The sequence below is a fragment of the Poecilia formosa genome, unplaced genomic scaffold, assembly GCF_000485575.1.
Source record: "Poecilia formosa unplaced genomic scaffold, Poecilia_formosa-5.1.2 Scaffold432, whole genome shotgun sequence".
NCBI lineage: Eukaryota > Metazoa > Chordata > Actinopteri > Cyprinodontiformes > Poeciliidae > Poecilia > Poecilia formosa.
In genome coordinates, this window is record NW_006800371.1 from 39,768 (window position 1) to 64,068 (window position 24,301).

At 40.8% G+C, this 24,301-nt stretch overlaps 2 protein-coding genes across 5 annotated transcripts; one reads left to right on the top strand and one right to left on the bottom strand.

The window, feature by feature from the left end:
- Window positions 1-1,725: 1,725 nt before the first annotated feature.
- LOC103155503 (pseudopodium-enriched atypical kinase 1) lies at window positions 1,726-24,028 on the top strand. 3 transcript variants are annotated; one of them, XM_007577212.2, is made up of 5 exons: window positions 18,752-19,482; window positions 19,744-19,877; window positions 21,394-21,947; window positions 22,224-22,571; window positions 22,869-24,028. In XM_007577212.2, the coding sequence occupies exons 1-5, from the start codon at window positions 19,418-19,420 to the stop codon at window positions 23,223-23,225; spliced, it is 1,458 nt and encodes a 485-aa protein (XP_007577274.1). In that variant the 5' UTR covers window positions 18,752-19,417; the 3' UTR covers window positions 23,226-24,028. The 3 variants fall into 3 exon arrangements, with proteins under 3 accessions (XP_007577273.1, XP_007577274.1, XP_007577272.1); XM_007577211.2 differs by lacking the exon at window positions 18,752-19,482 and adding an exon at window positions 1,726-2,754 and having other exon boundaries at window positions 22,224-24,028; XM_007577210.2 differs by having other exon boundaries at window positions 22,224-24,028.
- On the bottom strand, window positions 10,836-12,963 carry LOC103155504 (uncharacterized). 2 transcript variants are annotated; one of them, XM_016663628.1, is made up of 6 exons: window positions 12,829-12,963; window positions 12,662-12,733; window positions 12,384-12,588; window positions 11,439-11,593; window positions 11,031-11,120; window positions 10,836-10,946 (listed from the first exon to the last, which is right to left on the bottom strand). In XM_016663628.1, exons 1-6 carry the CDS (start codon window positions 12,934-12,936, stop codon window positions 10,908-10,910), a joined length of 669 nt encoding a protein of 222 aa, XP_016519114.1. In that variant the 5' UTR covers window positions 12,937-12,963; the 3' UTR covers window positions 10,836-10,907. The 2 variants fall into 2 exon arrangements, with proteins under 2 accessions (XP_016519114.1, XP_007577275.1); XM_007577213.2 differs by having other exon boundaries at window positions 11,019-11,120; window positions 12,829-12,962.
- Window positions 24,029-24,301: the final 273 nt, after the last annotated feature.

Sequence of the window (24,301 nt, forward strand, 5' to 3'; positions counted from 1 at the left end):
GAGCTTCAACCACAAGTTTTCTATTTGGACTTTTGAGTGTATTAATATTTATTTTATGTGTAAAACTTTTCCCTTCCAAACAAATGAAGTCTTTCTTTAGTGTTTTTTAGTATGTGCCAAATAGTATGGATCCACCGTGCAAGGGATGAAATTATGACTTTTATTATTTTTTTACACTTTTTCACATTATTGCAGCAGCAAAGTAAACTACTATGCAAGAAGGACCATTAAAAAGAGACACTGCTGTGCAATAAAGCTATGCATGAAATAAGGTAGCTGAGAATATCAGAGGCAACTGAAATTTCACATTTTTCTTTGATTGTATAAACAAGTGAGAAAAAAAAAACAGTAAGAATACTTAAGCAGAAAGACATCTGCTTTAACTTTAACTTTAACTTTGCACACTGCTTTTGTGCACAAATGATTTCCAGACAGAGAGAAGGAACCATCATCTAGTCATAATATATATGACATCAGCATCAAGTACTAGAATCTGATCATGTTTTACTCCAGAGGAGGAGGACAGAAATAACACCACGACTAGTGTGTTCAGTGGAAACAGGAATCGGTCATACTCTGCCAGGATTCTGGTCAGTCAGAACAATGCAGTGTAATTCCTGTTGAGTAAAGCAGGTGACTGAGAGCGATTCTCAGATTTGTGAACTCCGTCTTTGTTTCTGCTCTCATATGGAAGTGAAAATTCAAATGAAAACGAATCACGGGAATGTTATCTCCTTTTTTTTTAACAAGGGAGATTTAAATACCAACATTTTGATATTGTTTTAGTCTTAAAAACCACAACTGTCTTTTTTTAATGCGACTCCTAATGCAGGAGTGTAAACAGATGTTGGTCTTCTTGTTTTCTCTTAGAAACTGATGACAGATATGCAAAAAAAAAAGTAACAATAAGCTATTATTCAATTTTATTGTAGTTATTTACCGATTTAAGGTATTTAGAAAACACATCTGGCTAAGAAATAGAAAAAAAAAACTCATTCTATTCATATTTCTGTAAGCAGACACTTAAATGTGAAACCACCATGTGGCTGTCGTGACATTAGATGGCGCTGTCTCTTCCGTACACCTTGTTCTCAGAGAGCAATGCAGCAGGTTTGGCTCTGTTAAATCACCATTTAGACTCAGACATGATTAATAATTAGGCTACATGTCATTGCAAATTCTCACACCACACTGGTGCTGACCTGTCACCAGGCAACACGTCAGTTTGCTGTGAGATGAGGATGATGAAGATGATAAAGGATGAGAGACATTCAGGGGAGATATGTTACCCAGTGCTTGTTCTCACTTTCCAGGATGTGCTGTCACATGCTATTATGGCTTAAATACAGTGAGATTAAAATGATTTAAATTTCATAGGTAGGCTGGCTGGCTAGATTATTATTAATGTTTTAGAAAATTAACATCCTTGTTATCTTTCCAACTGATAGCCTGTTTCATTTGTGTTTCAGTCCACATGGACACTTGTCTCTGCATTTGATGTAACTTTCGATTTAGAGACAAGTCAAGGTGAATAGAAGAAAAAAAAGTGCCTCCTAAAGTCTAGACATATGATAGGCACCTGCTAAGAAATGAAAACAAAAAGAAAAATGTTGGGGGTTTTTTGTTTCTCTAACCAGATATTTTATATTTCTATCATCTCAAATAGGAAAAGAGTAACTGAATTAAAACATTTTCAAAAAAAAAAAAAGGCTCATATTTTGATATCATATTTTGTCTTTCAAAATAACCAATGTTTATCCACGATCACGCTGGGACATGAGAATAGCTGCAACCGGAGAACTTAATATAGCTTGGCTGTTGTAACTCAAATAACTCCTTCGCTCAGTTTTGAGAGGACGACATAGCAAAAGTGGTGCAAAGATGTTTTATGTGATGCTGACAGGATACAGGTGTCATCTCATCTGTTAGGATGTCTTCACATGGCCTCCAAATCAGCTCTTTGTTCTGCTCTGTTTATTAGAGGCTGTTGCATGGCTTGAAAATGAGGGTGCACCAATCGCCCATTACCGATGTGGTGCCACTGGTGCCTTGCAGCAAGGAAGTCGTAGGTTTGAATATCTGTTTGCTTCTATAATGCCCTGTGATGGTCTCCTACTGGGGAGAGGCACCAAAAAGCCCCCAGGCTGGGATTCAAGGCAACAGTGCTACAAACTGCACCTGCATGCAGTCCTAGTTTAATACGTGATCAGTAGAAAAAGGTCATAGAAGCATATGAAGTTGATGCAAAAGCCTGCAAAACTAGTTCTGTAACGTCACATGAGCTTAGGATGAAACACCGGCGAGCTGCACCTGGGAAAAACAGACAGAAACGAGCGCAACGTGAAGGCGCTCTGTTGTAACTGCTCTTCCTCCTTCTGCCGGCGTTGAGGTTAGCTCAGAGAGCAGCTTTGCCCTCAGTACAGAGACAACTCTTCCGGTGCCAACCTCAAGCTCTGACGGAAACTGGTCGCAGTAAGACGTCTGCCGAGCAACACCTTTTAAAGACGAGTCACTTTGAAATACGCAACCATTCAGATGAAGTAGTAGGAAGCAGAAACTGAGGCAGACAGGAAGTCTTTAAAAGAGACGGTGAGTTGGCCTCCTGAGCTTCTAGTGCGCTAGAAGTCAGAGGAGGGAGATGCTGCTGAGGTGAGGGGAAAGGATTGAGGTGTTAAAGCTTAAGTTCCCGATGGCGTCTGCTTCTGGTAGCAGAGTGAAGGATCAGCCTCCAATACTGCCTGTCAAACAACACAGGTAAGGCCAAAGTACTTATCAGACTCTCATTAATAAGATTTTCTTTGAAAAAATGAAAAATGAAAAAAAAAAAAATATTTTACAATAGTTATATTTTCACAGATCATTTGTCATTGTATGTTCAAGTATTTTTGCAGTGCATGTTCTTACTTGTAGGGGGAAAAAAATACAATATTCTGCAAAAATCNTGACAAAATGCTTGCAACTGTTCATCCTTGACAGCACCTGTCAAGGATGAACATCCAGTTTATGAGGTTGACAGTGATCAGAAACAAGCATTGCTATAATACTGACTTTCACACACTCCTTATTTTCTTCTTTTGCAATTACATCTTTAAATCTCAATTAGGAATCACTGTTTTTGGCTCTGTTCAGATCTGCAGGACTGCTGCCAACAACGTTTTCTAATTTTCTGTCAGTTTTCAGCAAAGTTTGGCTGCAAAGGGTTGATTCATGTAACCAGCTTAGTCCAGAATAATGGCTGCATTATGAATGCCATCAAGTGACATTTAAAAGTTGGTCACAGAGGATGAGCAAGCACTAAAATCATTACACGGATGACCCGAGCTGCCCTCCATCCTCAGCCCACACATTAATTCATCATTAGAGAATCAGAGAGAAACTTGGCGCTTTCACTTATCTTTTAACAATGTGCAATTTAATTCCACTTCCAAATAGCAAACGTATACCTTATGTGTAACTTTGTAGAGATGGACGACGTGTAAAAAAAAAAAAAAAAATTGTGCTTTAGCACAATTAAATTCTCAAGAACAAAAAAAAGACTGATTATGTGCAGAAAAGTTCAACTTTAAGAGTCTTCGATTCCCCGCTTCTCTTCTATGGTTTAAATAACTAATGGCTGTCACTGCTTGGCTCATTTAGGGAAACTATTCTGGGGACAGAGTTGTTCAGAGAAATGGGAGTGCTGGCACATGGATGAGAGGAACAATGCTTATGAAGAACATGTCAAACTCAAGCCTACAAGAATTTCTTCAACTTCATTACAGTTTTTGCCACTGAAGTGCTGGAAAGTGCTAGGTCTCCTAGTTTCTGCGTGTTAAACAGCATTTCTTCTGACTCATGCAAAGCACTATTCACATCTTCCCTTTATTAACTCGCATTTGGTCTAAGGACCTTACCATCACTACTATCTTCTGTTACAGATACTATGATTCCTCTGCAACTTTAAAATCTGTCCTCAGTTGCATTTTGCTAGCTTCTTTTCATGCTTTTTCGCATATTTTCTCAGTTTAGAACATGGAAATGAATGAAAATATCTTGAGCAACAAGCCCACCCAGAGCTAAAAAAAATAAAGACCAAAATACCAAAGGGATCAGCTATTGTCGTGAACCGAAGAGCAAAGCCCGCCGTCAGAAAATAAATTAGGCAGTGAACTCATAGTCTAAGCATATAGTCAGAGAAAGGGTACACACTGTGTGAGCAGCTGGGTGCCGCATCAGAGGAAGCAGCTGCCTCTCATCATCACATGAGAAAAATAAAATTCGCCCCCTCCCACATACCCCCAAGTCTGTGTCTTGAAACCAGAAAAAGCTGCAGCTACGGCTGACTGGCTGCAGCGTGCCTCGATGGTGAAAGAGAGATTCCAGGGGCAGCTTTACTGGAAGCCACGTGGAATATAATCAGCTGCGCTGAACAATGGCAGCACATCCTCAAACATTCACAAGAGAAAACAGAATGCCTGAAATTTCACTGAGATATTTTCCTTTGGAGTAAAGGAATGTGATGCTGCTGAGGAGTAAAAAAAAAAAAAACCTGAGAAGCAAAGTGAGCTTGCAGGGGCACAACCTCTGCTGCAGAGGAAGATAACCAACAGAGGAAGGTGCCAAAGCATATTTATTCAAGCGCTCTCCTCACAGTCTGAGGAGCTGACACCAACAATGTTGGGCTTTGACTTTCTGAGTCTCGCTGAATACCTGTTACATTCCTTTTTTAACAGCCTGAAATACTTCCATGGCATTGGCGTCTGTAGCAGTATGAGGAATGCATGATGACATGTAACTTCATGAAAATAAAGCCGTCCGTCAAGATCGACCCACGTAATAATACAAACATCAAATCTATTACATTTGCAACATTTAGCAGATGTTCTTAAGTAAAGAGGCTTAGGGAGCTGCTCAGTATTCAGGATGAAGACGCCGACGGTAAACGTGAGTCATCCGAGTTGATTCATCTCTCTTTAGTGAAAGAGCTACTTCAAGAGTTGCGAGATGGGCAACATACACTGCCAGAAAGAACACAGAGTGCATTAAAATGTTCAAATGTATTTTTATCCACCGAGTCGAGGTAAAAAGCCGAGCATATTTTTCTTGCTTTGACTCTTTTTTTCAGACATTGCATTGTTTGTTACATATTTCCTGCTGCAGTGGGCTTGAGGCAAATTGATTTCTTTTTTTTTTTTCCCCACCCCAAGAGTATTCACTGAATCAGAAGTAAATCTTTAACAGAACAACGAGGGAACCTGAAATTAGAGCCATCATCCTTCTAGTATTTTATGCAAAAAGACGAGAAAAAAAAATACATCAGTTGAAGTCTCAGGCAGGATTCTGGTCACTTAAATAAGGATTTAACTGCAACAAAGTGGTCTAGATTATATTTACTCACTTTTCCTTTAAATAAATTCATAACTTCATTTTATTTTACTTATTCGTAGTAATTTAGTTTAAACATTGCTGTTGTGATTTCGCTTCACATCCTATGCAGGGATTATTTGTGGTAGCATTTATGTTTCATTTTACATCCAGACACGTTTATAAAGCAAAGACTACTGAAAAAAAAAAAAAAAAATCAGTGAATTTGAGCCTTCTTTCCAGAACAGGTGTATGGGGGGAGGGAGAGGGGGAGCAGGTCTAGCACTTCCTGTTTGCAAAGGTTTATGATGTCATTGATTGCATCGCCAGATTCAACCCAATGAAGGGTTTTCTATTTTTCTACATTTTATTTCTTCACTGTAAAGTAACCTTTTGAACTGTACTGTATGAAGTGTTTTACTTTGACGCAATTTAGTTGAGCAGACAAGATTGTAAATGAGATTAGTATTTTTTTTTTTATTTAGATTGTATTCTTCATTAAACTTATTCTCCAATGGTGCAGACTGATTAGGTTGAGTTCTGAGTAAAACCAGTAAGATTTTTGGCAACTGGGAGCTTAAAATGGCAGAAATGAGGATGTCATTAAATAAAATACACCAAGAAGAAATTCAAAATATCCTCCAATGCCTTCCTCGACACTTGTACTGCGTTAGTTCTTAAATTTTTCAATCATGCACTTAATTGTTCTGTGTTAGATCTTCAAAACTTGGGATGTTGCTTTAATACAAGCCGAGACGGTTAAGCTTGTATTAAACATATCAGCTTTATTCCTGACTGCTGCGTTTCTCTTCATGACTTTGTTCTGTGATGAACCTCTGCATTCATCACAGAACAGCTGCAGTCATGGGTGAATCTATTGACAAATTGCTGGTAAACTGCACTGCATTTCACTTAGGCCTATCAGAGTAAAATAGGCTGAATGCAAATTGTGTCCATGCCTAAAAACCATTTATGGTTTTATTTCATCTCGCAGACAAAAATATTTCACTATAAACACAATAGTAAAATTAAATAGACATGGACATGAAAAATTCATCAAAAAAAAAAAGACAATAGAGCTGACAGTAATGCTCAAATGCAATGCTTGTCTGAATAAAAGCACATTCAGCTGCTTTTTAAATATGATAATGTTTATGGAGTGAATAAAAAGAGGAAATGTGACAAAATGTGAAAAGGTTTAAGAGGTAGAAATGCTCCTTCCGGGGCTCCGTGTTGTTGATAAAGTCAAATCCTTTTGGTATTCTAGATTGTTGTCCACTAGACGCTGACCGCCCTGCAAACACAGAAGGTGTTGGCAGTCCTTCAGCTGGTGCTAACAAATTGAATAAAGGGGAGCCAAAGGTCACCGAGATCAAAGCAAGATTGCGTCGTCACAGCACCGGCGCCCAGACTCCAAACTCCAGACCTTGACTGCCACTGTCCTGCAGCTTTCGGATGCGTCCCAGCTACAATGCATCTTTATCAAATTAATGGTTAATGAGAAGGCTTTTTTAAAACTTGCCAACATACCAGGGAGGTAATTCATCCTTCGGAGCAGGGATGCATCCAAAAGTTGCAGGACAGTGGCATTTATGGGCTGGAGTTCCACCGATCTGGAACATGAAGGTGTTTTTACACACTTCTGACAGCTGCACAGTTTGCTGGTTGTGGAGGTTGAGTAGTTGCTAGCTCTACTTATGAGAACAGGACCTTAAAGGCTCTTGGGTTGGGCAAGAAGGTGAGAAAGATGTGACGTCTCTCAAACCTTTCAGACTGTCATATTTGATGGGATTTAAAGCAGCGCTAAGGGTTTCGGAATAAATGCCATGCCGCATTATCTTCAGGGGTGAGCAAGGTTGATTTTGATTTGCTCCAAAAACTTGACATCATTAAGGACAGCCTGTCCTGAGGTGACAGCTGTCCACCTGGTAACACGTCTTCTTCAGCTTCCTGTGTCAGCGCTTGCATTATCATAATCCGCATAATGTCTTCACACTTTTCTTCGCTTCTGAAAACTTTGAGACCCATCACTATCCAGTGCCTCAAAGTGTGCGACGAACGGAGGGGCTGCTTGTGTCTGCTTTATTTTTCATGCCTTCTTTTCCTGCTCCACTTCTCTGAAGGTGATGGATGCTCTTGAAATCCGCAGGGACAGCCAGTCATTTGGCCCTCAGGTAAAGTGAATCACCCTGCATGACTGTGCTTAGGGGCCGGGGAGTGTTACGATTAGAAAGTAAGCGGTATGGCAGTGAGTTTGGGCCGTGTTCGTGACGTTTCAGGGTCGCATTGTCATGCAGCACGTAAAGCAGCCTGCAGGTCACACTGTGGGCCGGGGAGCAGCCGGCGACTGCCGCTATCCATTTGAGGTGACAATACGCCGATGTCACAAAGTCCTGGCTGTGGCTCTGCGGCGCTGTGCCTCTAGGTGTGCATTTGTTGGTGTCAGGAAGGTTTTACAGCCATCTGCACTCCATCAACTCTGGTGCTGCTCACATAGATCAGGTAAGAGGTCCAAAAATATAACCGTGTAGCATCACAAGAAAGTGCTGTTTGTTGTTTATCCAATGCTTCGCAAAAGTATTTCTAGCACTTTGTACTTACTGGGATGTTGCAACTGCTAACTTTACTGGATTTTAGGAGGATTTTATGCGAGACGTCTACAGAGTAGTGCATAATTAGGAAAGGGAAAGAAAACAAATTTTTACAATTAAAAATCTGGAGAAAAAAAAAAGTAAACCAATTTGACATTCAGTGCAACCAATTTCTTTCAGAAGCCACCTAATTTAGGAATACAATCCACCTGTGTGTGATACAGCTGTTACGTTTCTTGTTCTTATGGCACATCCTCAAACTACTGACAGGTTTGATGATGAGAGCAGAAAACAAAGAAGCAGCCGAGAGGTTCACAGCAACTCTGCAGGAGCCACAGAGATCTACAATTCATGTGTAAATAAAAAACTGACATAAGTCGTCCAGCTCCCAAATCTGGTCTTAAAAGCATTGCTAAAAAAAAAAAAAAACAACAAAAAAAAAACAAATTAAGTCTTGTTTGCCACAAACATGTGAAAGAAGGGGATCTGACCAGGTGATATAAAGAAAAGCAACTTTCTGACCTACAAGCATCATGTTGTGATGGAAACTGATCCGAGGCAAAAATAAATTGAACTAAATAAAGACAAATCAGTAGAACCTGTGAAAATGTTGGAGGAAAACTTGAAAAGAATAAATTATTCAGCAGAACAACAAGCATGAACCCAATGCCAGCAATGTAATATATTAGTAGACATTATGAGTTAGAATTTTTTAAAGTCCAGACTGAAATCCAACTCACCAAAAAAGGAGAGAGGAGAGGAAAAGATTTGCAAAGCTTGTGGAGAGATTACCTAAAACACTCGGAGCTGTAACTGCAGGACTGAGCGAATACAACAGCAGGAGACTCCTCAAATTTTTATTTGTAAAAAGAAAAATATATATATCTTTTCAGCCACGTCTCCTTTGGCTTTCACTTTACATCAATACAAAATTTGGGGTATAAATACTTTAGCAAGGCACAGTAAACCGCAAATGTCACCCTGCATCTGAATTGATCATCTCAACGAATCCCTGTGCACCGTCTCATCCTCTGCCAGTCTTATTTTTCCCCCTTTGCTGCAGCACATTTAGAACAATTGTTGTTCCTCACATGTATTGTTTTCAAAGTGAAAAACAAAGCTTTGAGCTTTAAAAGATGGTCTCCAGCTGACTACAAACACAAAAGATGGAGGTTGATGCTCTCCACCACTGCCTCTGCTGAGCAGGCTACCCTTCAAACGTTCAGACAGCCATGAGAAACCCCAGAGACCATCAGTTCCTCCTCTGTATCCTGCTCTCACTGCAGCTGCTCCTCTACAATACACACACGGCATTCATTTCATACTAATGTCCTCTTACTATGCCTCCCTTTTTCACCCAAGCATCTGGAGGTGAAATGGATCTCAGAGGGGGATAGAAAACAGGAAGCCACAAAGTACGGTTAAAGCAGGCTCAAAGGCTTCCAGGAATTAATTGAAAGCAGCTGGATCTTGATGTTTACCAAATTACTGCTTATTTTTTGCCATATTAGTCATTCAGAAATGCACGGTGTAGACAAATTAACGTGAACCCCTGCAGAACAGCTGTGCAGTCAAATTAAATGAAACTGGAAATGATGATTGTTTGCCGAGGATGTGAGCAGTGTTTGCTTTTCAGTTTCTCCTGCTACAAATGTGGCAAAAGAAGACAACCCATTTCCTTTTTGCACCATTAAGAGACGGGGTCATCCTTCTCTAGTTATTTCACATTAGCATATCTCAAACTCTTGTCATTTTAAGTTTGTTGCAGTCACAACTTTTGGCGTCGGCCATGTTTAGCAGTGTTTAAACATTTAATTGTTCCTTCAGGTATAGGAACTTTGGTCGATGACTTTCTCCAAACCTGGGAAAGCTAGTCAAGTGACCGAGGTTCAGCTTTAGCCTTCAAGCCACTGACCTGAATAAGGATCCACATTTACTCACCAGGTCTCAACCATTAATTGCATCTACCTTACAAGTGATTTGAAATTTCAGAGAAAAATGATAACTGAAATTTATTTCAGTTATTAGTCATGCGAGGTCTGCTAAATACTACTGGATCCATTTTAGTCAGATAAGAGTTTTTGGCTCGGCTCGGTTTGGTTTGGCATGAAAAAAAAAGGGAAGCAACTTTTGCCCATTGTTAAGTACTGTAGATGTGGACCATTTTCTCCAAACACCTAGGACATGAAACGTGTTCTAGCTGCATTCCAGTTGTCAAAATCTGGACCACCCTCTGAAGTCTAATTTCTCCCTGGAAGCAACTTTGACTAACCCAGTTACAACCTGCAAGGCTCACTTTACACCTCAGGAGTTAGATTGAGTTTCGCTACAAGACAACGGAGCCCCGTCTAAAAATGTTACCTACAACTAAAGTTTTTGGAAAGTAAAGCTTAAAATGTTTGAGGTGCTGCAAACAATGCTTTGGCAGCACCATGAGCTACTAGAGCGTCATTACCTCAGGTGTGATTAAAATCCAGCTTAGAGTTGAATGGACCTCAAGCAATGGGCTTGTGTAGTGCAAGTGCTGATAACCGGGTCGCTTGGGTTTAACAGCTTTAAGAGGCCTTTCAGTGACATTCCCCCTCCCATAAGTATAGCATGCTTCACAGGAGGTTTTACTCTGCAGGCAGCAGAAAAGGTTGACACTAGACAAAAAAGGACCACATGATTGGACCCTCGCTCTACAGATAAATATGGGCAGTTTTTGCAAGCCGTGTTGCTAAACTTTGAGCTGTTTCGCTTTAGTGAAACTTAATCTAGTTGAGGCACATGGCTTTAGATAAGAGGGAACAAAAAATAAAATCTTAGACTCTTGTAAGAACACATCACATTTGTAATGGTACCTCAGCATGAATCTTTGAAAACACAATGCTGCCATCTAGTGGTAAAGAGTCCACAATGTTAGAGCAAAATAAAGTTTTATTGAATTACCAAATATATAAACATACAAAAAAATCACAGCATATGAAAAAATTAAACAGCTGTAGACCCCTCAGAAGGCACAGCAACATCCTGTAAATAAAGCAGACAGATGAAGTAAACTCCTTACACGATGTCGCTCAATGAGACTGCAAGTCATCTCACCGTGTTCACGTCCTCGATAACGACACTCCTCCCTGAAATATCAAGATTACTTTCTGTATCGTCTGAGGCGAATTCCTCACTGTCCGTCTCTTCTGTGGTGGTCTGAGAAAGACAAAACCCTTCAGGGTCAACATATCAGACATCTACAAATAGCGGAATAACTTTAGAGTTGTGGCCGTTTATTTAGAGGCATTGGATTTAAGCTAGTCAAGAACACCAGCTAACATAGGTGTCCAATTATGGTAGTCAACTAGTGTCTGGCTTTTCTGTGTTCAACTCGCATTAAAGGACACATTTCTACAAAAGTCAGACTGCAGTTATCTAATCACGTGCATGTGTTGGATCAGCAACACATGCACAAGGCGACACCAATACCAACTGGCCTGACATGTCAATTAATGAAAGCTCATATGAACAAACCTCGTAGTCAGGATCATTTGAGTAGTCATCATCATCTGGAAGTTCCTTAGAAAGCGCAATCACCCAGGATGGCTCCTCATCGTAGTCGTCATCAAGCTCATCTATTTTTCTCTTGCTGCCTTTTCCAAATGGTTTAGTAGGAGAAACGCTGACGTCTGTTTAGAGAAAATGCAGAACCACCTACAATAATCCATAATGTCACAGGTAGATGAAGCTCCACTCATGAATATACTGGTTGAGTAAAGCAACTATTTGAAGCTCATTTGCCTTCTAGAAAAATGCAAGTAAACTAGTCATTGCATGAGATTAAAGTAGCTTTTCCAGCAAGATGCCCCTTTCAGACAGATTCAACTATACACGTTTCATACATGCAAACTGAAAAAAATAAATTCTACCAATTATAACAAGCTTTATATTGTACAGGTAATGAATGGGTGGACTCATCAGTGCAGGATAGAGCCATAAGCCCTAGCTGGTCAATACTAGAGTGAAGTTAAAATTGTAATGAAACTATATAGAGCCACTAGTTGAGAACACAGTGTAAGCCAAGGTTCTTGGACTTAATTTAAATTTCTTTCCTAGATAAACTTGGCATTTTATGTGAACACTTCAGAGCCAAAGATGATTTTTAAAAGCATGAAAACTTGTAGAACCAATCTCTAAGAACAGATTGGTTCTACACCAGGGGTCTTCAACATGCAGCTTTGGTCAAATAAAGTGTAAACATAAGAAATAAATTCCAACTTCAGCACAGAATTTAATATAGCTTATATCTTCAAAGAGTTTGTCATTTACATAAAAAAAATATATATATATTCTTAATTTTAAAGCCTATGCAGAATTTTGACATGCTGAGGTGGTAGTTGGAGTAGAAACTCAATTAAAACTGGCAGGTCTGGAGCCGGACGTCCATGTTTTAACGTGAAAACAAAATGGGCTACTTACCTGGGGACAACGAACGCCCAATGCTGCGGGACACCGGGTAGCCCAGGGCGGCCTGCGCCCAGCAGGGCAGGATGCGCAGCAGCAGCCGGGTGAACCGGGAGAGGCGCTTATGGCCAGTGAGGCTGTGACGTGCCGGGCTGGAAGCCACGGAGCAGGAGAGGCTTTTCAGCTGAGGCACCCACACAATTCCGCGGAAGACCCTTGCCTGGAGTCGTGCACAGAGTTAGTCCACGCCTGAGGAACCTTCCCTCCTTGTTGGTTTTGAAACAAAAACTTACAACGATGCTGAAAGGCCAGAGGAGGCCGCGCACAACAGAGCGAAACACGCCGTCTCTCCTCACCACTTTGCCCTACAGGTGGAGACACAGACGGGGAGACGCGCCGAACAAACGGACTGATCACAGACACATGGCCGGCCGCGGCGTGTTTCAGAGTTTACCCTCACCTCAGAGTTCTCAGGCTGCGCCACAGCGTCCCCGGAGGCTTCACAAGACATGGTGCTGCGGGACAAAGCCTGGACCTGCCGGGTCTGCAGCGGGGGAGAGACGCTCATGAATATCACTGAGAGTTTTGGGGCCTAACATGTATTTTTCTGTTACGTCGATGTGGCCAATGAGCACCGACAAACGCACCTGGTGTAATCAGGACAAACCAATAGACACGTCCAGCTAATTAACGCAGAATGCGGAATGTGGGCCAAGTGTGCGGAACCTTCATGTTTTCTGTTTTGTCATTTAAAGGAAAACAGCATTAAGACACACAATGTTTAGCAAATGATTGGATAATATTTTTTTTCAGTCAATTAATTAACAGATACTCCGAAAAATAAAATAAAAAAAAAAACACATTTGCCAAAAAATAAATATATACATATGGACAAAAAAGGCAAAAAGTGGAACTTTTTAAAGGGTTTCCACCCTTTCACATCTGATTTAGAACTACAACAGCATTTCAGATAAGAAACATTTTGCTGACAGTCAAACATCACAGCTGTATTGCTCAACTAAGAGCATCTATTTAGTATTGCAGTGTACAAACATAAAAAAAGGAAGTGATGTAGACATATAGATTAGGTAAGGATATTTTACAAAGATTTTGCAACTGCTGTTCATGTGGTTTGTGTCACATTGAATGAACAACAGATACACATTTACATCTATTTCCACCCAAACGCCAACTTATATTTTAGCAAAACACCCACAAAGTAGTTTAATTTATTCCTCTGCACTTGGAAGCAATATTTTTAAAAAGCCATACATTCTTCTGTGTGGGACTATTTGGTTTCTATCAAAATAACACATTTTTTCAACTCCACTTGAGTAATCCCTCATTGATAATGAAATCTAGCCCTGAAACATTTCTATCGTAACAAAAGTGTTGTGGTCTAATATCAGATCACTGCTTCGGGGCTCGAGAGGCAGACAGATGCTGTTCCTGCTCTTGTTGCTACTTTGCATTTGAAGAGCTTTGAGAAACAAGTCCTTAACCGTGCTTCCATACGAGTGCGGCTCTCTAATTGGTAACCATTTCCGGGTGGAGTTTCTGTCACGTCTCCGTATCCTTTTATGCGTTTGAAGAAAAAAAACCAAACAGGTGCAACTAGATGAATATAAAAGCCTCCTGTTGCCCCGCCTTTTGTCAAGCTACAATCAAACCTGCGCAGCGGCAGTGGAAGACCCTTACAAAATGGATAAGCAACCAGTGATGAGAACATTCAGTTTTGGTGCTATATGCAGTGGGAGCAAAGCTTCGGGTGATCTCTCCACAACCAGGAGGCACAGCGGCAGCAGTGCGGGGATCCGGGCCCTGCTGTGGGCCACCAGCAGCGCAAAGTCCTTTGGATGCTCCACAGACTCACAAACAAGCCGAGAAAACATCTTCGCCAACATCCTGACACCTGATAGCATCCCACAGTTTACCATACCAAGTCTGTCAGTACAGACCAGTTTACGGTCACTGGACAAGGAGGCAGAGGACAATGAAGCAGAGTCAGAGGGAGAATTAAGGAGCTGTGGGGCTAACGTCTCTTCATCTTCATCCTCCTCCTGCTCCAGTTTGCTGCTGTCAGGCCGCAAAGCTGAGCGGTGTCTTTCAGACCCTTTAGCCAAGAGGAGATCTTTCCGTCAGCAGGACGTACCATTTCCTCCCTCCAACAAAAGCACCCTTTACTGCCTGGACCCGACGAGTAAGGCCGCTCTGTCCCTGCCCCACCTCACCAAGGTCACCACACCATACGGCTTTGTGACTTTAAGCCAGAGCCCACAGATGGCGAGTGAGGAGGCGCTGCTCTGTCAGGCCGGATTGCACCGCCTATACAGCGACAACAAGGCTTCTAGTGCCGTTTGTGCTTCAGGATCCAACGCGGCGGTCGTCAAAGGGGACTGTTCCCACCTGTTAGGAGCCAAGAAGAAGCCGTCCAAAGACTTTCCTGTTTCCCAGGGCGGAGAGAGTTCACTGAGAGGAGAGCCGCACGCTTCCCCATCCGCCTCAAGTTCTGCTTCCTCTACGCCAAAGCCACCAGATAAGCTAAAACGACGCTTCTACCACATCATAAAGAAACATTTAATGTAGCACACTGACAAAAGAAGTTTGACTTTCAATGTCATTTGTGTCAACTGTGTAAGCTGGTTAAAAGTTTGCATTTGATTATAATATGTGTCGTTTCCTGCAGCTGTAAAACGTAAAAACCTGCATGAATAATTGAGTCTGACAAACATTTCTGGTCCAATTGAGTCCAAATTTCAAATAGTTTAATTCACTAAGAGATAATCCTCTATTGTGATCATCCTTCATCAATGTACTGGTGCCACTGGCTCTGAAACACGCCCTCAGCATGATGCATCCATCACCGTGCTTGTGAGTTTGTATGGAGTTCTTTAGATCATGTTCACACTTTCAAATATTCTCCAGTTTTTGTTGTTGTTGTTTGTTTTGTTTTTTTACATATTTATTCTGAACATATCAATTTACTTTCAAGAGTGAATGAATGTTTGGGTTAAAAAAAAATTTATGCGTAAATACAAGTGAGTGCTCCAGAAAGGACAACTATCGAAAAACACTCATCCGAATTGGTGTTGAAATGGGGAAATTAGGCTGACATTAACTATAAAATGCTCTCCCCAAACCTTTGGTCTTAGGAAAATGTGTCGACTATGTTTGAATTTCAAGAATTGTGGTTGAATATCCTTCCAAAGAAAAAAAAAAATGCCAAGAGCGCGTTGCTGGCTACAAAAACAAGTTTCAAGCAGCAACAAACACTTTTAGTTTCTCTGTGTTTTTCTACGGGACATTTGACCAAGTATTAGTAAGAATGTATGTGTATATTTGAGTCTGTATATTTAATTTTGACCCCAATGAACAGGAGAAAATTCACTGTAAATTCAACTCGATTCTTGTTTTGTAAATTCATTGATGATATATGTTGCATAATTATTTCACACCTGTAAAATAATGGTTCGAATGCATCATTAAAAAGAAAGAAAGAAATCAAAATGGTAGAACGCTGTATAAATCTGATTGGATTTATAGTTTGACGCCCTGATGGGCCAATCTTCAGGCTACCTGCTTCAGTTTGTATCAATGTTTCCACAGTCCCGCTTCAGCGATGTGTTCAGAGAAACCAGACCTGCCCCTCTCACGGCCGAAGAGGTTCGCTGAAGAGGGTCTTAATGTTGGTCACTCGATGCGTCCATCTGCCACCCACTCACCGAAATGTGGAGGATAAATCGCACTGTGACGCAAACGGCGATGGAGCTGCTCCTTCAAACACGAATTTAAATTTATAATCTCGCTACTATGCGGTTTGTTTATTTGCATGACGTAAAAGGTTTCTCCTGAGTGCTTCTGGGTAATCAAGGGTTTCGGCTTTAATGAAATTCAGCCTCTAAAGCGTTTACAAAAGCAGGAGCAGGCAGTGAGGAATGAATGGGAGACAAAATAATGGATGTTTAATTTCTGAGAGCCTTCTAGTAATCAGGAAGAGAAAATTCAGAAAGCAGATTCAGTATGCAGCCCAAACAAATACAGAGCCTCTAGAAAAACACAATAAAACGGCATCTGTGAGCCCATTAATATTCACACCTCTGGTCGAGTTAAATCTAAACTTGTTTTTCACTCAGCCAGGAAATTTGTTTCTAGGAAATGAGACAGGCATCGCTCAAACGACAAGAAAAACAATATAAAATAAGTAAAAAAAAAAACAAGTGTTTCAATACATTTTCTTAAAAAAGTAATTTAAAAAAGGATTTTTGCTCATGCAAATAGCAACTGAAAATGTATTTATTCATTAGTTACATTTTATTTTTGGTGATGAACCCCAAATCTTAGAGATTGGAAGCATCTCCTTGAGCTTCAACCACAAGTTTTCTATTTGGACTTTTGAGTGTATTAATATTTATTTTATGTGTAAAACTTTTCCCTTCCAAACAAATGAAGTCTTTCTTTAGTGTTTTTTAGTATGTGCCAAATAGTATGGATCCACCGTGCAAGGGATGAAATTATGACTTTTTTTTTTTTTTTACACTTTTTCACATTATTGCAGCAGCAAAGTAAACTACTATGCAAGAAGGACCATTAAAAAGAGACACTGCTGTGCAATAAAGCTATGCATGAAATAAGGTAGCTGAGAATATCAGAGGCAACTGAAATTTCACATTTTTCTTTGATTGTATAAACAAGTGAGAAAAAAAAAACAGTAAGAATACTTAAGCAGAAAGACATCTGCTTTAACTTTAACTTTAACTTTGCACACTGCTTTTGTGCACAAATGATTTCCAGACAGAGAGAAGGAACCATCATCTAGTCATAATATATATGACATCAGCATCAAGTACTAGAATCTGATCATGTTTTACTCCAGAGGAGGAGGACAGAAATAACACCACGACTAGTGTGTTCAGTGGAAACAGGAATCGGTCATACTCTGCCAGGATTCTGGTCAGTCAGAACAATGCAGTGTAATTCCTGTTGAGTAAAGCAGGTGACTGAGAGCGATTCTCAGATTTGTGAACTCCGTCTTTGTTTCTGCTCTCATATGGAAGTGAAAATTCAAATGAAAACGAATCACGGGAATGTTATCTCCTTTTTTTTTAACAAGGGAGATTTAAATACCAACATTTTGATATTGTTTTAGTCTTAAAAACCACAACTGTCTTTTTTTAATGCGACTCCTAATGCAGGAGTGTAAACAGATGTTGGTCTTCTTGTTTTCTCTTAGAAACTGATGACAGATATGCAAAAAAAAAAGTAACAATAAGCTATTATTCAATTTTATTGTAGTTATTTACCGATTTAAGGTATTTAGAAAACACATCTGGCTAAGAAATAGAAAAAAAAAACTCATTCTATTCATATTTCTGTAAGCAGACACTTAAATGTGAAACCACCATGTGGCTGTCGTGACATTAGATGGCGCTGTCTCTTCCGTACACCTTGTTCTCAGAGAGCAATGCAGCAGGTTTGGCTCTGTTAAATCACCATTTAGACTCAGACATGATTAATAATTAGGCTACATGTCATTGCAAATTCTCACACCACACTGGTGCTGACCTGTCACCAGGCAACACGTCAGTTTGCTGTGAGATGAGGATGATGAAGATGATAAAGGATGAGAGACATTCAGGGGAGATATGTTACCCAGTGCTTGTTCTCACTTTCCAGGATGTGCTGTCACATGCTATTATGGCTTAAATACAGTGAGATTAAAATGATTTAAATTTCATAGGTAGGCTGGCTGGCTAGATTATTATTAATGTTTTAGAAAATTAACATCCTTGTTATCTTTCCAACTGATAGCCTGTTTCATTTGTGTTTCAGTCCACATGGACACTTGTCTCTGCATTTGATGTAACTTTCGATTTAGAGACAAGTCAAGGTGAATAGAAGAAAAAAAAGTGCCTCCTAAAGTCTAGACATATGATAGGCACCTGCTAAGAAATGAAAACAAAAAGAAAAAAAATTTTTTTTGTTTCTCTAACCAGATATTTTATATTTCTATTATCTCAAATAGGAAAAGAGTAACTGAATTAAAACATTTTCAAAATAAAAAAAAAAAGGCTCATATTTTAATATCATATTTTGTCTTTCAAAATAACCAATGTTTATCCACAATCACACTGGGACATGAGAATAGCTGCAACCTGAGAACTTAATATAGCTTCGCTGTTGTAACTCAAATAACTCCTTCGCTCAGTTTTGAGAGGACGACATAGCAAAAGTGGTGCAAAGATGTTTTATGTGATGCTGACAGGATACAGGTGTCATCTCATCTGTTAGGATGTCTTCACATGGCCTCTAAATCAGCTCTTTGTTCTGCTCTGTTTATTAGAGGCTGTTGCATGGCTTGATTGCGGTTTTCTGGGCGATCGCCCATTACCGATGTGGTGCCACTGGTGCCTTGCAGCAAGGAAGTCGTAGGTTTGAATATCTGTTTGCTTCTATAATGCCCTGTGATGGTCTCCTACTGGGAAGAGGCACCAAAAAGCCCCCAGGCTGGGATTCAAGGCAACAGTGCTACAAACTGCACCTGCATGCAGTCCTAGTTTAATACGTGATCAGTAGAAAAAGGTCATAGAAGCATATGAAGTTGATGCAAAAGCCTGCAAAACTAGTTCTGTAACGTCACATGAGCTTAGGATGAAACACCGGCGAGCTGCACCTGGGAAAAACAGACAGAAACGAGCGCAACGTGAAGGCGCTCTGTTGTAACTGCTCTTCCTCCTTCTGCCGGCGTTGAGGTTAGCTCAGAGAGCAGCTTTGCCCTCAGTACAGAGACAACTCTTCCGGTGCCAACCTCAAGCTCTGACGGAAACTGGTCGCAGTAAGACGTCTGCCGAGCAACACCTTTTAAAGACGAGTCACTTTGAAATACGCAACCATTCAGATGAAGTAGTAGGAAGCAGAAACTGAGGCAGACAGGAAGTCTTTAAAAGAGACGGTGAGTTGGCCTCCTGAGCTTCTAGTGCGCTAGAAGTCAGAGGAGGGAGATGCTGCTGAGGTGAGGGGAAAGGATTGAGGTGTTAAAGCTTAAGTTCCCGATGGCGTCTGCTTCTGGTAGCAGAGCGAAGGATCAGCCTCCAATACTGCCTGTCAAACAACACAGGTAAGGCCAAAGTACTTATCAGACTCTCATTAATAAGATTTTCTTTGAAAAAATGAAAAATGAAAAAAAAAAAAATATTTTACAATAGTTATATTTTCACAGATCATTTGTCATTGTATGTTCAAGTATTTTTGCAGTGCATGTTCTTACTTGTAGGGGGAAAAAAATACAATATTCTGCAAAAATCAGACTATTTCTGCAGAGGACGGTTCTGCAGATATGCACGCTTTAATAGGGGAACTATTCTGTGCATGCCTTCAGACGTTCCAGTGTGGAGTCAGACTCTGTTTTCAGCCCCGCTGGGTTTCAGCATCCCAGCTTTGCATTCAACGGAGACGTCTTCTCTGAGCCCACCGACTGTCATGCAGCCCAGTGTCCCATCCACCAGCGCTACGGTAGGACTGCTTGCAACTCGTCATTTTGTGCAGGATTTAAATTCTGCACTGAACTGGCGGCTGGTGTTGATTAGGGGAACAAATGGGAGGAGTAGTTCACTCCTCTCCTCAGTTCGTCTTTCAGTTCGTGAGAACTAGAGAGAGGAAGTATACCACTATGTGACTTTTACTTTCAGCAAATTCCAAAGTGAGCTTCAGAGTAGAATAACTTCGCAGGAAATTTGGGTCATCCAGCTGTCATAATAATAAAACCCCAAATAAGTTAAAATATGAGGTGAAACATACAAATAATAAAAATACTGTATTAAGTTCAAACTGAAAATGTTAGTGCTCATTTATTAAATTGAGGTAATAAAATACTTAGCAAAGAGAGAAAAAAACTAGTCAGTGGTAATTTTTTTTTGCATTTTTACCAAAGAGCTTCCTGTGTTTTAAGTCCTAAAATAGAAATAGTCTTTTCTGAAACAAGGCCATGTTAGGTAAATAGGTGCCCTACACTCTGGACAAATGTGTTATTTACTTTATTTTAGAGCATATAAAGTTCTAAAATAAATGAATTTTTATTAAACCGTCCAAAAATATACTAAAAATGAAACCTTTTAATTGGTCACATTTATTCAGGGGTGGACAAAAGTTAAGAAACTATTGTGTTTCTTAACACAATAGTTAAGAAACACAATAGTTTGAATATGTTCAAAAGTGAACATAATCACTTTTGTTTCTATTACCCACACAAAATACTGCTAATAAATGACAAGTTACTTTACGTTTCAAGCTGTCTTTTAAACTTGAATCTATATATTATTTAGTTCTTCACTGGTACAAATATTATATAACACAGAAGCTTATTCCCCATTCATTCTGCAAGGTGAGTGGGAAATAATCTCTGTTTCATTAAAGAAAAACTATCTATGTAGCAGCTTTTTGGTTGGGAGGCATGACAGGGAAAAGATGTGTGTCAGATTAGAGTAAGATTAGGCTTTGCAGGAAAACAAACAAACAAACAAAAAAAAAAGATGAATGGGAAATTGTCATCAAATGTCAATAACAACTCGTCCACACATATCGAACTACAGATGTCCACAAAGTTATGTGAAACACTGTGGACACACAGGAAAACACAGGGGAAAAGTTTTGACCACGTGAAGAAAGGAAGGAGCAAAAGGGCACAGAAAGAGATGAAAGCAGCTGAAGTACATTAATATTTAAAAGGATATCCTGTCACTTACTGCCTATTAAAAAGTGTCTCATTACCAAGGGTCTGACAAGAAGCATCTCATTGTGAAACTAAAGGTCTGTGAAGATCTTTCCGTCCTTATTGTTGCATAACATACTGACAGAATTGGTTAGAGATGAATATCTAAACCACTGAAGGCGTCAGCGATCCAGAAGTTGGGAAAATGTCATACAACCTGCGATTGTACAACTATTTTGAACGTTTGCGACTCTTGAATCCAGCCTGTTTCCTCTTATATTTTTGTTTAGACCTAAGGTTCCTTCTCATTGTGCTCCCCAGATCCATTCAAACACGAGGTGAGATTCTTCTCCGATGACATGCCACCCCCTGTTCCAAAGAAGAAGCTGACCCGCACCCTCTCTCTTCCCGGCATTGATCCACCTGCGCACTGCTCCCTCTCTCCACTCTCTCCTCTGCAAAAACGTCCTCAGAACTTTGACAACCCCCTCTACATGATGGCACCGATACCCGACACTTTCATGCATGAGGAGACTCAAGACTTGAAACCAGCCAGAAGAAGCCCCACTCCCTTGCAGCCCCTGTCCCAGCTGACCTTTGATACCCCAGATGAACATCTAGCCTCCATCTTTGGGAGCTTTAAGGACCAGCGTGTTGTCTCAGGGAGGATTCAGCATCGTCAGCTGCTCTTCCTTCGAAGGATGGCTAAGAGCGTTGAGGAGCGCAGCATCCTGACGGTGACAGAAAGGGATTGCGACTCATATGAGCCTCAGGATTTCCTGCTGTGTGAGGGCAGCAAGCCAAAGAAGATCGGAGACAAGACCTACTACAGCCTCCAGAGCCCAAAGTTCCCCGGGAGGGTGCTTGGTTTGAGGGTAATATTGCACATCTCTTATTTCATATGTAGTCTTTTATGATTTGATATTTTTCATGGCAAGTTAGGTCTGAAATACAAACCACATTGCATTAAAAACAATCTTGATCTTTATCAGCATTTGCAAATGTTCTACTCATTGTGGTGCAAACATAGCTTCCTTTCAACAGCTACACCAGCTGCAGCTACAGACCTCTTTTTTTTGTCCCATTTATCACAGAATTGCAAAACACTTTGATGCAACGAGTGCATTTTGTTCCCGTTATTTGTTGTGTAGGCATGCAAAGGGACGAAGAACGCTCCTTCGACTCGTAACAAAGAAAACCTGCACGCGAATGTGCAACATGTCATCGCTTATTTCCAACCAAGCATCGATAAGGAAAGCAAAACCAACGCAACGCAAGATCTTCCCACCGCTGGAGAGTCAGACTGCAGGGATCCTGATCCGCCAGACGGAGGCAGCGATGAGAAAGCGTCCTGTTGTCTCAGCATGACGGTTCACTCTCTCCTTCAGAGAGGACACTGTGTGAGCGTGGAACGTGATCTGCCGCACGCCACCCTGGAGGACTTTGTTCAGGACAGCTGCTTGGTGCAGCCCAGCGACTGTCAGAATTACAACAGACAGGTGTGTGTTCTGGTGCTGCAGGTCTTAATGGGCTTACACCACCTGCACAGCAGCAGTGCTGCTGCAGCTGAGCTCAGACCCAAAGAGATCCTTCTGGTCTGGCCCGGCAGGCAGAGGTGTAAAGGGGGAGAGGTGCTGGAACGGGATGGTCAAGTAGGTTGGGTGCAGGAGTTGTGGAGGAAATATGGCTGTCCTCGTGTGCTAGTGACGCCACAGTCTGCTGCTTCGGCCCCTCAGGCTCTGACCTCCATTAAATGCCAAATAGTAGCCCTAATTCACTTCTGCCTGCGTCCTCAGGAAACCCACAAAGACCCTACTCTGTCTGTATACCGAACGGGACTTCTTCATTTGTCCTCTCTGCTTCAGAGCGAGAACGGTCCCCAGATGACGGACATAATAGCCATGCTGCAGGTGCTCCTGTGGGGGCCCCGGGTCTCCTTATCTGGCCACGGAGGCTCTTCGTCGGTCACGGCTGTGCAGAACTGGCTGACCGTCAAGCGAGCCCTGCTGGTGATGAAGCTGGCAGAGGTGGGACTGATCCAGGATCAGCCTGGTGTGGACTGGGAGGACTGCATGTGTCTGAAGTATCTGCCATTTACCGATTCTGAAACTGTAATGGGTGCGGCTATGCAGCTTTCCAACATCCTGAGCTGAGTTGATAAAGATATATTTTTTAGAATGCATCAGGTGCAGAGGACAAAAGACTTTCAGAGAGGTTCATCCTTCCTTTAGCTCCTCTGTTCATATTGATGTAAACTGGTCTGATACAATTTTTAACTAGTTAAAATAAATATCAAAGAGATGAGATCCTTGACTGAGCAAGCCTGTTAGTGATTTCATGCATTTAATATCTAATTTGCATCTATTCTCATCAATAAATCAACAGAAATGCTGCTTTATCTCCCTGAATGTAGCCGCAGGACGAAGTCAGCTTTTCAGTGAATTATAACAGAAATGCTGGTCATCTATTCAGTGCTGCCCAGACGTTTACATACATTCTTTTTTATTTCAATTATGCATTTGAACCTTGTATATTTTTTTAAACACAGGGTAATATTGTAATACAGATCTAAAAAACAAAGTGTATGATGAATACATTTAAATTAATGTTTCATCTAAATTACACAGGGTGGAACACATGCACACGTCTCCACAAAATATGTAAAGCAAACACTTTTTTGTAACCATCAAGCTGCTTGTATAATTCTGGCTGAAAATTTTGACATTGTGATAAACGGTATGTTCGCCTCAGCCTGAGAAGACGCATGTTCATTACTGCTCCTCGCTTTCAAATCAAAGCACAATGTACCTGCTGTCAAGCATGACATGAAACATACGAGGACTACCTTGAAATTCATCAACTCTAAACACACATCAAACTCAGTTCTGGACAAATCAGCCTTGGGAATAAGCCTGTGAATATTTTATGGCTCGATAGTCGGGTCTCTACCAGGAAACCAATTGATTTGAATTAACTCTACCATTTCTGTTGTGAAGAATTGTAAAATAATCCAGCCAGAGGTTTGTCTATACAGAGGGTTGGCTTTCTCTGCAGTATGCTAAGAGGACATTTAAACTATTAGTGTAGTGCACATAGACAAAAACCTGCATGCAAACCTTGCCAATCTGAACAGTAAAAAAGAGAAGCATTCAAAGCTGAAAATGATTGACTTCATGCCCATGAGTGTATAGAATCGTTCCATCAGCACATTTCGCTACATCTTTCCCCA